General features: G+C 35.2%; 1 protein-coding gene across 6 annotated transcripts in view; it reads right to left on the minus strand.

Moving 5' to 3' along the window:
- The window catches only part of LOC143857528 (vesicle docking protein), a 31,147-nt gene extending 20,438 nt beyond the window's left edge, over positions 1-10,709 (minus strand). Inside the window, exons 1-3 of one of the 6 annotated variants that reach the window (XM_077368012.1) lie at positions 10,590-10,608; positions 2,817-2,880; positions 948-1,011 (exon numbers count right to left, since the gene is read on the minus strand). In XM_077368012.1, coding sequence (XP_077224127.1) covers positions 948-995 — 48 coding nt within the window. In that variant the 5' untranslated portion in view covers positions 996-1,011; positions 2,817-2,880; positions 10,590-10,608. Of the gene's footprint in view, positions 1-947; positions 1,012-2,816; positions 2,881-5,704; positions 6,243-9,228; positions 9,312-10,589 lie in introns of those variants that run through there. The other 5 variants (XM_077368009.1, XM_077367995.1, XM_077368003.1 and 2 more) reach the window with 5 other exon arrangements.
- Between the last annotated feature and the right edge of the window lie 3,594 nt (positions 10,710-14,303).

A 14,303-nucleotide genomic window follows, 5' to 3' on the forward strand; every position in this document is an offset into this window, starting at 1 on the left:
TTCTGCTGAAACCGATATTTTTTTCAAATTTCGGTCATTTCGGCTGAAATTTTTACAATTTCAGTCAAAATGACTATTTTGGCCTAAATCCAAACCGAAATCTGAAAATTTCAGATTTCGGACCCAACCGAAATCCAAAATTTCGGATTTCAGCCTAAATTTAAAACAACGCTTATAACAATATCTTGGACAAAGAATTTCAGGTCTGTATATATACTACACCAATTCATATCATGTCCATGTATCAAACATCATAACTTGTATTGAGATCTATTAATCATAATAAACTAAGATTTTTCAAATTCATTCAATCCAAGGCCATCAAAGCATCAAGAACAACTTCTTTCAAAACTCTAAAACAGAAAAAACCTTTCTTTTTAATAGTAACAGAAAAAAAAACTTATTTCAGACCTATGTTTATATACTACGACAACTACATTGTGTTCATGTACCAAACATCATTATTTGAATTTAGATCTATTAATCATAATAAACTAAGAATTTCCAAATTCAATCAATTCAAAGCCATAAGGCATCAAGAACAATTTTTTTCAAAACTCCAAAACATAAACAAAAATAACCCTATTTCAAGTCTATGTACATAAATACTACACAAATTCATTCAATTTAAAGCCATAAGGCATCAAGAATAAAAAATTTCAAAACTCCAAAACAAAAACAAAAAAAAACCTATTTCAAGTCTATGTATATAAATACTACACAAATTCATATTGTGGGCATGTTCCAAACATCATTACTTGCATGGAGTACTATTAACTATAATAAACTAAGAATTTTCGAATTAATTGAATTCAAATCCATCAATGCATCAAGAAAAACCTCTTTCAAAACGCCAAAACAGAAAAACCCTAGCATCTAGACACGCATAAAAACGAATAAGATATCAGAATTTGTATGATACAAGAAAAAAAAAAGATTAAGCTTACTTGACGAATGGAATCAAAACAGCATTTGATTAAATCGGTCGAAGACATGTTAATTTCCTCCAATCTGAAAAACACAATCCGAGAATTGTAAGTATAAAAATCTCTTCATAGGGTTTTCGAATGAAAACTTTTGGGGGTGGATATTGAGAGATTAATCTAATAGAAGGTCAGATCTTTTGAATGGAAAGATGGAAAAGTCATGAAGGGGGTGAATTTGGGAGGATTTCATTGTCTACATGAGCTTCTCTAGAATCCTTTCATCATTTTTTTTTTAGCTTATTTCTTCTACGTTTTTCGAAATGACTAAATTACCCTTTGTAACTTAGATTCTGATTCCACATGATTCCAGTGATAGAGGGCGGAATTGGCACCTGGGGGAGGGGAATGGAATTTGCTAGCGTCCATCGCGGATGGTCTATTGCATGTCAGACCAGCCACACAGGCTCACTTTACAGCAACTTTTGTCTTCATTCATGAGGTGGCTAGTCTGACATGCAACAGACCATCCGCGATGGACGTCCCTTTTCGAAAAGTACAGTGGGGCCAACTTCAAAGGATGATCCAAACCATTCAATTGTTAGGCCACAAACCTGCATATCATCTCCATACGATTATCCTAACCCTTCAATATAAATTAAGAGGTTTCTATAATGTGCAGTCCTTGTACAGATCAAAGGGTTATTGGTCATCCTAAGGAGATGATATGCATCATCCTATGGAGATGATATGCATGGTATGTTAAAGTATAAAACATTAAATAACACCTTTGTTAAAGTATAAAAGATTAAATAACACCTTCTCCAACAGCTTAAGCTTTTAGAGTAACTGGTTGTTTCACAGGTTACACCCTATTTACGTCGTGGCCCAACAAATGAACGATATGGATCATCCCTTGAAGTGGGGTCCCACTATAGATCATTAACATATTACATATTGGCTTCTTCAAATGGAATGAAAAAGACGGGAGATAGAAAAAAAACATTGTTCCCTCACGACTGGGAATACTTATACCCATGGATTTAAATTTCAGTTTCAGTCCTACCAAAACCGATTTTTTATCTCAAATTTCGGTCATTTCGGCAGAAATTTTTACAATTTCGGTCCAAATGACTAAATTTTGGCCTAAATCCAAACCGAAATTCGAAATTTTCATATTTCGGACCCAACCGAAATCCTTCGGCCTAAATTTAAAACAATGCTTATAACAATATCTTAAACTAAGAATTTAAGGTCTATGTATATATACTAAACCAATTCATATCATGTCCGGGTATCAAACACCATAACTTGCACTGGGATCTATTAATCATAATAAACTAAAACTTTCGAATTCATTCAATCCATGGCCATCAAAGCATCAAGAATAACTTCTTTCAAAACTCCAAAACAGAAAAAATGTTTTCTTTTAATAGTAACAGAAAAAAAACCTATTTCAGACCTATGTATATATAATACAACAACCACATTGTGTTCATGTACTAAACATCATTACTTGAATTTGGATCAATTAATCATAATAAACTAGGAATTTCCAAATTCATTCAATTCAAAGCCATTAAGGCATCAAGAAAAATTCTTTCAAAACTCCAAAACAGAAACAAAAAAAAACCCTATTTCAAGTCTATGTATATATATATACTGCACAAATTCATATTGTGGGCATGTTCCAAACATCATTACTTGCATTGAGAACTATTAATCATAATAATAAACTAAGAATTTTCGAATTAATTGAATTCAAATCCATCAATGCATCAAGAAAAACCTTTTTCAAAACGCCAAAACAGAAAAACCCTAGAATCTAGATACGCATAAAACGAATAAGATATCAGAATTTGTATGATACAAGAAAAAAAAGATGAAGCTTACTTGACGAATGGAATCAAAGCAGCATTTGATTAAATCGGTCGAAGACATGTTAATTTCCTCCAATCTGAAAAACACGATGTGAAAATTATAAGTATAAAAATCTCTTCTTAGGGTTTTGGAGTGGGAACTTTTGGGGGTGGATATGGAGAAATTAATCAAATAGATGGTCAGATCTTTTGAATGGAAAGATTGAAAAGTAATGAAAGGGCGTGAATTTGGGAGGATTTCATTGTCTACATGGGCTTCTCTACAATCCTTTCATCCTCTCTTTTTTAGCTTGTTTCTTCTACGTTTTTCGAAATGACAAAATTACCATTTGTAAATTAGATTTCGATTCCACATTATTCCAGTGTGATTGATTAAAAAAAAGAATGGAATTAGAGGGCGGAATTGGCACCGGGGGGAATTAAAAGAGGGAAGCCAGAATTTGTTTCTCACTCCCAAGAGGTGGTATTCTGATTCCACCCATTTGGAATGGATTTTTTATTAGGATTTTTTAAATCAAAATTTTATTTTAATTTTTCTCATTCCTTTTAAGGGAGAATCATATGATGTTTATAGAACCCCTGACTCCGACAATCCAAATGCAGACCTTGTATCCTTTTTGTCCATAAGGATAACCAAAGAAGACACATTTCCTAGGGCAATGATCAAATTTGGAATGGTGGGAAGCAATGGTTGAGGCATAGCAAAGATAACTGAATTCTCAGAAGTGGCGGTAAAAGGGCTTGGAGTTATAAAGGAGATCATAAGGAGTGTGGCTTGAGTAGAGGAGGTTGGTGTGCAATTAATCATATAAGTACTCATTAAGATGCAATCACCCAAAAATAAAAATAAAAAATTGGGAAGTATGCTTGAAAACATAAGGCTAGCTCGGGCTATGTTGAGGAGATGACATTGTTTACGTTCACCAACACTATTTTGCTACGTAGTTGCGATCTGATAAATGATGCCATTACCATGCCAACCTCAATACCATAGTTACTACAAATTTGCTTAATTTGTTTATTGAATTTGGTTGCAACTAAGGCCAAAAACGATTACAATATCGATCAGACTTACGACACATGAGATAAAAGTAAGTGTATTACATAAATTTATCAGCTAGAGTAAAAAAAAACCCTTGTGTACTATTGAACCTTTCCAATTAATACGTTGTGATATATTGGGTGGCTATCATGTATCGTCTCTTCATAGTAAACAAGAGTTTTTTTTACCCTAGCTGATAAATTTATATAAGACACTTACTTTTATCTCATGTGCAGTAAGTCTGACCGATACTGCAATCGTTTTTTGCCTTGGTTGCAACCAAATTCAATAAACAAATTAAGCAAATTTGTAGTAACTATGGTATTGAGGTTGGCATAGTAACGACATAATTTATCAACATCGCAACTATGTAGCAAAATCGTATTGGTGAACGTAAACACTGTCATCTCCTCAACATAGCCCGAGCTAGCCTTATATTTTCAAGCACTTCCCAATTTTATTTTATTTTTTTTAGGTGATTGCATCCTAACGAGTACTTAAATGATTAATTGTACACCAACCTCCTCTGCTCAAGCCACTCTATAACTCCAAGCCCTTTTAATGTCACTTCTGAGAATTCAGTTGTCTTTACTATGCCTAAACAATTGCTTCCCACCATTCCTTATGGACACTTGCCCTAAGAAATGTGTCTTCTTTGGTTATCCTTATGGACAAAAAGGATAAAAGGTCTGCATTTAGATTGTCGGAATCAGGAGTTCTATAAACATCATATGACTCTCCCTTAAGGCTCCGTTCACTTGTTTCCCGAAAAAGGAAAAGAAAAGGTTTCCCGAGAATCTGACGTGGCAAAAAGGAAAAGAAATCCCGTAAAATTGTGCAGGAAAAGGTTTCCCGCGCCTGTTCACTTGCGCAGGAAATCCCGGGAAACTGTGCAAGAAAAGGTTTCCCGCGCTTGTTCACTTGTACTGAAAATCCCGGGAAATTTATAATTTTCAGCTGATGAAATTAAAAAATTAAAAAGTGGTCATTTGCTTCAAAAAGTGGAATTTGTGTCTACAATCTATATTATTCATTTGTTTGCCCACACCAAGGAAACGTTATCCCAAAATTCTTTCCTAATTAGTCGATTTTTAGGTGTGCCCCAGTGTGTATTACGGCCATTTGTAGGTGACCCTATATTTTGAAAAATACAATGAAGCCCACCTTGTTCGAAGATCCAAACCATTCAGTTGTTTTGGTCCCAATATTTATATATTATGCCTCAAAAATCATCTCCTTTGGATGATCTAACCCTCTAAATTGTTGTAATTGCCTTGATGTTTAGTTCATAACTCCAATTTACAGGAAACGAAGGATAGCAGGGACAATTCAGAACTCCAATTTTAAAAGGGCAATAAAAAATATTTACATTAAACTCCAATTCTCAGAGAATTCCTTTACCTGTAAAATTTTAAACACCAATTTAAAGAGTTATCACTAGTTAACAGATTATCTTTGCATCCATCTAAGGTATAATAGCTTCTCAAAATTATTAAATCCATGAGATTATGTCTCACATACATCTCTTTGTCTATTGATTTTCTTACTTTTTGTGGGCAAAAAGGGATCACTTCAAGGTATATAAAAAACGAGGGTTTGACAGGGATCACTTCAAGGTTTATAAAAAACGATTTTTTGGGGGCAAAAAGGGATTTTTTCTACTCCTCCACATTACTTTTCCAAAGAACCGAGATCTGTTTTCATAAAAAAAGAAAATAAAAATCGGAAAAATTTGCACCACATACAAAGGCCAATCAAAAAAGAGATTTCCGTTTTTATTATCATGTTGGGATGAGATATGAGGATGAAAAAACAACACAGAGAAGAGAAGAGAGAGAGGGAGAGAGAGATTGACTTACAACTCTTTCAGGCAGATGCAAGGAAGAGGACGAAGTTTTCCACGGAAGGATGGAGGAAGAAGACGATGTAGGGCTTTGTTATGGAAGAAGATGATGTAGGGTTTTTTACCCACCCACCGACTTTACTCTTTCACCAAACCAACCACGCCACTTTATTTTCTCAGGAAACCGAATCCACCAAATTAGTGGGATTTGGTTTCCCACAAGAGTGAGAAAAAATCTCTTTCCACATCATTTTTTGAAAATTCATGTCATTTTTTACCTTTTCCACATAGGCACTGTTACTTTCCCAGGAAAGCAAGTGAACACTGCTATTTAGCTTTCTCGGAAAAAAAATGAGTTTTTTCCCGGGATTTGTTTTCCCGAGAACGCAAGTGAACGGAGCCTAAAAGGAACTTAAAAAATTAAAATAAAATTTTGATTTAAAAAATTCTAATAAAAAAATCCATTCCAAATGGGGTGGAATCAGAATACCACTTCTTGAGAGTGAGAAATAAATTCTGGCTTCCCTCCTTCAATCCCCCCTCCCCCCCCGGTGCCAATTCCGCCCTCTAATTCCATTCTTTTTTTTAATCAATCACTGAAATCATGTGGAATCGGAATCTAACTTACTAAGAGTAATTTAGTTATTTCGAAAAACGTAGAAGAAACAAGTTAAAAAAAAGATGATGAAAGGATTGTAGAGAAGCCCATGTAGACAATGAAATCTTCATGACTTTTCAATCAAAAGATTTGACCATCTATTTGATTAATCTCATCATATTCACCCCAAAAAATTCCCATTCCAAAACCCTATGAAGATATTTTTATACTTATAATTCTCGGATCGTATTTTTCAGATTGGAGAAAATTAACATGTCTTCGACCGATTTAATCAAATGCTACTTTGATTCCATTCGTCAAGTAAGCTTTATCTTTTTTTTCTTGTATCATACAAATTCTGATATCTTATTCGTTTTTATGCGTGTCTAGATTCTAGGATTTTTCTGTTTTGGTGTTTTGAAAGAGGTTTTTCTTGATGCATTGATGAATTTGAATTCAATTAATTCGAAAATTCTTAGTTTATTATGATTAATAGTTCTCGATGCAAGTAATGATGTTTGGAACAAGCCCACAATATGAATTTGTGTAGTATATATATACATAGACTTGAAATAAGGTTATTTTTTTGTTTCTGTTTTGGAGTTTTGAAAGAATTTGTTCTTGATGCCTTAATGGCTTTGAATTGAATGGATTCAAAAATTCTTAGTTTATTATGATTAATAGATCCAAATTCAAGTAATGATGTTTGGTACATGAACACAATGTGATTATTGTATACATAGGTCTGAAATAGGTTTTTTCTGTTACTATTAAAAGAAAAGGTTTTTTTCTGTTTTGGAGTTTTGAAAGAAGTTGTTCTTGATGTTTTGATGGCCATGGATTGAATGAGTTCGAAAGTTTTAGTTTATTATGATTAATAGATCTCAATGCAAGTTATGATGTTTGATACATGGACATGACATGAATTGATTTAGTATATATACATAAACCTTAAATTCTTAGTTCAAGATATTGTTATAAGCATTGTTTTAAATTTAGGCCGAAGGATTTTAGTTGGGTCCGAAATTTGAAATTTTCGGATTTCGGTTTGGATTTAGGCCAAATTTTGGTCATTTAGACCGAAATTGTAAAAACTTATGCCGAAATGACCGAAATTTGAAAAAAAAAAAAAAAATCGGTTTCGGTAGTTTCGGTTGGACTGAGACCGGAATTTAAATCCATGGGTATAAGTATCCCCATTCGTGAGGGAACAATGCTTTTTCTTTCTATCTCCCGTCTTTTTCAATCCATTTGAAGAAGCCAATATGTAATATGTTAATAATCTCCAGTACTCGGAAACCTAGCTTTGAAGCTTCAGACATCTCTTTAAATCCTGTGAAGGAAGAAGCTCTTTAAATAGTAAACTAAACCTAGAAGAAACCCTAGTTTCAAATCTTGAAACCCTAGTTTCAAATCTTGAAACCCTAGAAGAAACCCAAGCTTAAAAGAGAGAAGAAAGAACCATTACCGTAGAAAGGGAGATCCACGGCACCTCGGAAACCCTAGCTTCAAATATCCGTCGGATTCGAAAGGAAGATACACCCTAGATTTGAAACCCTCGAGCTTCAAATCTCGTCTCGTTCTATAGTCGGAATAGGGAGAGAGAGAGAGTCGAGCGTCTATTTTCTTTTACGCTTTGTCTTTTGATTCCACGGCTGAGATTAGAGAGAGAATGTTACAAGTAGAGCCCCCTGGCGATTTTCTATATCAACAATCTATCTTAAATTGCAATAAAGTCCCTAATTCTTGTCAAAATTACTTTTAACAATTCCATTTATTGAAGAGAGAGTGGTCCAATCCCAGTGTGGGCAATCATAATTGTTTGATCAATAGCCTATAAATGAAAACTAAAACAACAAATATAAGGAATAATCCACAATTAATGGGCTAAGACATATGAGTAAGATGGTTAGGGTTGGATTGTTGGTCAGATTGTGGGTCATGGGTAATCCATGGTGTAAAGTTTACACCATATTGATCAAACGATTATGATTGCCCAATCAGCCAATATCTTAAGCCATTTGAATAGCAAAGTGGGACCCACCAGATGCTCGGATCAAACACAATAGATCATTAATGGGACCTCTCTAGGTAACTCTGGCAAGGCCCGCACTGGGATTGGACCACTCTCTCTTCAATAAATGGAATTGTTAAAAGTAATTTTGACAAGAATTAGGGACTTTATTGCAATTTAAGATAGATTGTTGATATAGAAAACCGCCAGCGGGCTCTACTTGTAACATTCTCTCTCTAATCTCAGCCGTGGAATCAAAAGACAAAGCGTAAAAGAAAATAGACGCTCGACTCTCTCTCTCTCCCTATTCCGACGATAGAACGAGACGAGATTTGAAGCTCGAAGGTTTCAAATCTAGGGTCTATTAATCATAATAAACTAAAACTTTCGAATTCATTCAATCCATGGCCATCAAAACATCAAGAACAACTTCTTTCAAAACTCCAAAACAGAAAAAACCTTTTCTTTTAATAGTAACAGAAAAAACCTATTTCAGACCTATGTATATATACTACAAATAGTCACATTGTGTTCATGTACCAAACATCACTACTTGAATTTGGATCTGTTAATTATAATAAACTAAGAATTTTCGAACTCATTCAATTCAAAGCCATTAAGGCATCAAGAACAAATTCTTTCAAAACTCCAAAACAGAAACAAAAAAATAACCCTATTTCAAGTCTATGTATATATATACTGCAGAACTTCATATTGTGGGCTTGTTCCAAACATCATTACTTACATCGAGAACTATTAATCATAATAAACTAAGAATTTTTGAATTAATTGAATTCAAATTCATCAATGCATCAAGAAAAACCTCTTTCAAAACGCCAAAACAGAAAAATCCTAGAATCTAGACACGCATAAAAACGGATAAGATATCAGAATTTGTATGATACAAGAAAAAAAAGATAAAGCTTACTTGACGAATGGAATCAAAGCAGCATTTGATTAAATCGGTCTAAGGCATGTTAATTTTCTCCAATCTGAAAAATACGATCCGAGAATTATAAGTATAAAAATATCTTCATAGGGTTTTGGAATGGGAATTTTTGGGGGTGAATATGGTGAGATTAATCAAATAGATGGTCAAATCTTTTGAATGAAAAGATTGAAAAGTCATGAAGATTTCATTGTCTACATGGGCTTCTCTACAATCCTTTCATCCTCTTTTTTTTAGCTTGTTTCTTCTACGTTTTTCGAAATAACTAAATTACTCTTAGTAAGTTAGATTCCGATTCCACATTATTTCAGTGATTGATTAAAAAAAGAATGGAATTAGAGGGCGGAATTGGCACCGGGGGGAATTAAAGGAGGGAAGCGAGAATTTATTTCTCACTCCCAAGAAGTGGTATTCTGATTCCACCCCATTTGGAATGGATTTTTTTATTAGAATTTTTTAAATCAAAATTTTATTTTAATTTTTTAAGTCATGAAGAGTGCATAAACTATTTTAATAAACAATGAGAGAAAATTTTAATTTTAAAATTTAAATTCTTACCGTAGACTTGGCAAGAATTTGATCTCCCAAATTTCACCCATTTTCAAATTTAGAAAGAAAAAACAGTAATTCACTGGTTAAAATTGAAATTTCTACCTAAGAATCTGTATCAACTTAAATTAAAAATCACAACAAATCCAAACCCCAACATCAATTCTGAATCCAACAAGATTCATAAAAGCCAAATGGATCTACAAACACTGCAAAAACATACAGGAATTAAAACCCCTAATCCACAGAGCCAAAAATAAAATAAAAAAAATCAAAGCAAACAAATTCCACTGCACACACTGACACACACACCAAAAAAAAAGGGCAGTGATATTCCCCTCCCCCCCCCCGTTTAACAGAAATCGTTTGGATATACAAAGGGGTGGAGGCGCCACCGTTAACTCCTACAGGCTTAAAAGTTAACGATTTCTGTTGGGGGGATATGAGGATATCCACTAGAGGGGAGGAAAATATTACTGCCCAAAAAAAAAAAAAAACCGAGAGTTTCTGCAAGAAAAGGAGAAACCCAAATCTTTGCACAAAAAAAAAAACCAAATCTTTGCACAAGAAAAGAAAAGGTTTTGAATATTTAATGAATGAAAGAGAAGCACAAAAAAAACCCAAATCTTTGCACAAATTGAGAATAAGATTACTCTAGTTATTTGAGATCTGCAAATAGAATAAACCCTATTAGGGTTTGAAGCACACATTTATAAATCGAATCTCTATTGAGAAGATTTTCATTTTCAAAAAAAAAAGAAGCAAAAATATCGAAGACAGAGAGAGAGTACCTGTGCTTCGGCAGAGAGGCTGAGAGAGGGCGATGACTCGGCCGTAACTCGTGAGGGAGTGAGTTTGGGAATGGGGTGGCGTCCCCTTCTCTGTCTTTGAGTTTGGGAAAATAACGAAGGAAGAAAGAAACCCTAATAACTTAATAAGTGGCTAAGTTAGGGCATAAAAGACAAAAAAAGTTTTTGAGTCTTTTTTACGTTTTTTAAAGAAAAAATAAAAACTAAAAAAAGCATAAAACCCACGGGTACCCGCGGGTTGACCCGGCCCAACCCATATTTTTGCGGGTTGGGTGGCCCGCGGGTCAATTTTGGCGGGTCACTAAAACCCGGACCCGTGCCCGCAAATTTGCGGGTGGGTCGGGTCGACCCGCGGGCAGGGGTCGGTTTTGCCAGGTCTACTGTAAACCACCTCATCAATGGTCCACATAGCTTAAAGGTAGGGTCCACCTTTGATCTACTGAAGCAATTTTTAGGCCATGGGAAATCAAAATCAAAGGCTTGCATTTCAACGATCTAAATGGATCATAGGTGGGTGTATTTACTGTTACATGGTGAAGACTATCAAAAATTACCTAAAAATGCCGCTTCTTGAAAAAACTCTAATAAATGCTATTTTATAAAATAAAATAAAAAGAATTTTAAGGACAAAAATGCCACTCATTTTGGGGATTAATGAAATTTTGGGACCGACTATCTCAATTTGGGGCCATTAAGTAAATCTGGAGGCCGACTAACGTATTTTGGGACTGACTTAGCATTTTTGGGGCCGAGTAAGCAAATTTTGGAACTGACTAAGTAAATTTGGGGCCGACTAACATATTTTGGGACTGACTATGCATTTTTCGGTCCGACTAACTCATTTTGGGGCCGACTAAGCAAACTTTGTGACAGACTAACTCATTTTTAAACCAACTAACATATTTTGGGACCGACTAAGCATCGGCTCCAAATTAAAGGCATGGTTGGTTTGGTAGTAGGTGTTGGCGTATCTGAATATAGGTCTGGCGGATTTGCCAAACTTGGACGGGTGAGATCAGACAAGGGTTGCAAAAGTAGCCTCCTCCTCTCTTACAGAGGAGATTTTCCATCCTGAATTACGGGTTTCTAAGTTCTAACTTCCTAAATAAGGATTTTTCCCGTACTAATTGATCAACTACCTGCCACCCACAAGCCCAATTGACAGCCGCTTTTTCATAATGTAATATAGGCAGGTTTCTGGACCTACACTAAGATCCGGGCAACACACGTGCTACAATGGCCGGAACAAAGGTTCCCAATCTCGCGAGGTTGAGCTAACTCCAAAAACCCGTCCTAAGATCGGATTGCAGGCAGAACTCGCCTGCATGAAGCCGGAATCGCTAGTATTCGCAGGTCAGCCATATGGTAAATTCGTTCCCAAGCCTTGTACACACCGCAACCTAAGTTTGCTTGCATCATATCTTCTATACCTTTAAGCTTTCCATAGCAATAATCATGTTATGTTGGGATGTGATGCAACTATGGGACCGTGTAATTTTCTTCATTTTTTACGAGCCTCCTAATCATTTTTAACTCTCTTTCTCCCTATGAGTTAAAGCACCTGCAGTAAAGACTAGTAGCATACTTTCTTTTCTCTTTCTCTTTTTTTAAATGGCTAGTAGCATACTTTCTTGAGAGACCTCTTTGGTTCTTTGACGTTTTTAAGCAAATATCACATGCATTACTAATGGGAAACCTGCACTAAACAGTTCCAATTCTCTTATAATAGCCAATTTCAACTCAAAAGTGTGAAGGAACCTTAAAATAACATCAAATTATGACTTTAGTTATCTGGGTTTAGCTTCAAAACCGTGACACTAGCAGAAATATTCAAATCCACTTTGTTGAACTAGCATAATCAAAAGCCACTTCTCAATGAGTTTTTTTTTTCATGGCTTAGTAAGGCATGGTTCATAACATTAACTTAATGGAATCATGCATTTCAACAAGCCTTTCCAATCCGAGATAGAAACAAAGTCTTGTCCTCCTCAAGTCCTGCTAACAATCCTAATTCCTGCTGGAATTCAATGACAGCAAATGAAAATATCTTTCATAGGCTTGTTCAAATAGACTTTCCATCATACAAGAAGTTTGGAATGAATAGATTCTCGGGCTTTAAGGATGGCATTTAGGTGGGAGTAATTCTTAAAGTAAAGCTACCTCCATTTGAGTTTACACCGAATATTAAATCGTGAACTTCTTGAATGAGTCAGTTCTGTTTTGTAATTTGCGGGTCCAACTACATGATTTTGGATTAGAGTAAGGGGCCGTTTGGATACGCGGATTTTAGAAATGAATTTTTGGCCATCAAATGGACGGTTTGGATCATCCTATGGCGGTGGTACAGTACTCTTTTGAAAAATACTGGACTATGAGAAGACCCTATTCGTTTCAGATTGTGAAAACCGATGGTGACGGCCCAAACGATTACTGGCCCAAAATCAATCGGCCCATAATCGGTTGGGCCCGCACCATCGGTTGTGAGTCTTGTGACAATCTGGAACAAACAGGGTCGAAGTTATCCACTTAACTTACTTGTCATTTGTTGGCAGAAAAAAAAACAGAGATTTCCGGGATTTGAAAAATCTTGGAGCTTAACTAAAACCCTAGTCCTAAGTAAAAAGAAACCCTATTTAACAGATCTTCAAAAAAATTTTACTTTCTCCATTTTCTTCTCTACTATAAACCTTGAGCTTTTCTCTGTACGTGTTGGGGTATGGCTTATATGATCTTAAAGAGGTGCATGATACGTGCCTAGATAGGTCTCATTTAGATTGGAATAAATTACTTAGTTATTTTAGAGAATAAGATCAGATCTTACTAAATCTGATATATTTAGTAGCTTGATAGATTAGAATACTAATTTAGATTAGTACAATCTTTACTTAGTTATTTTTATATTTATCATAAGGTCTTTCTAGATCTTTCTATGTTTATCTTGGAGTGCTTTATATAAGCACATGCTATTGTAATGGAAAGGAATGAAGAAATTATCTTAGAATTGTGTCTTTTTGCACAAAGGAGGATTGATCATTCCCTCGAAGTAGATCAAGAGGTTGATCTTCCCTCTAAGAAGATCGAATCACGTTACGAACCGATTTGGGTTTGTAACAGTGCACTAATTGTAGGTTGTCTCTTGGAGCTTTTGGGGATTGGGGTATGTCTTATTCTTTATTGCTCTATTTGGTTGCTCATTTTGGGGGGATTGTAGGAGTTTCAAATGGTTGAGATCTTCCAAAGATCTCCCCAAAGCATGTTTGGTTGTCATTTAGACCTTTGACCACTAGACAACTTTTAGACATCATTATTGCATTTTATCCTACGTGGCGCCTACGTGGCGGAGATGTTCCCCCCATAATTTTCTCCCCTTTTTTCACCAAAATGAAGAAATTTGTGTGGGGAATTAGGAGAAGATTGTTGTCTTATTCTTTTTCTCCCTTTCTCTCTCTCTTCCACCTATATCTTGATAATGACACCCTACATCTACCGTTTGGATACGCGGATTTTAGAACCCGGGATTTCTTCAAAATTGTAGCTAAGAAACAAGAGAAGAAGCGAACCGGCCGTCGTTTTTCACTAATTTTTTACTTCTTGCCCTTCTTCCCATCAGCAAGAGAGAAGCAAATCCTCCCATATTTCCATGTTTTAGAAATCGCAGGATGCACGAGAGATTCCTAAAACCTGGTTTTCTTACTT

Source organism: Tasmannia lanceolata, unplaced genomic scaffold (genome assembly GCF_043159265.1).
Source record: "Tasmannia lanceolata isolate RefF3 unplaced genomic scaffold, GAP_Taslan_0.1 ptg000003l, whole genome shotgun sequence".
Taxonomy (NCBI): domain Eukaryota; kingdom Viridiplantae; phylum Streptophyta; class Magnoliopsida; order Canellales; family Winteraceae; genus Tasmannia; species Tasmannia lanceolata.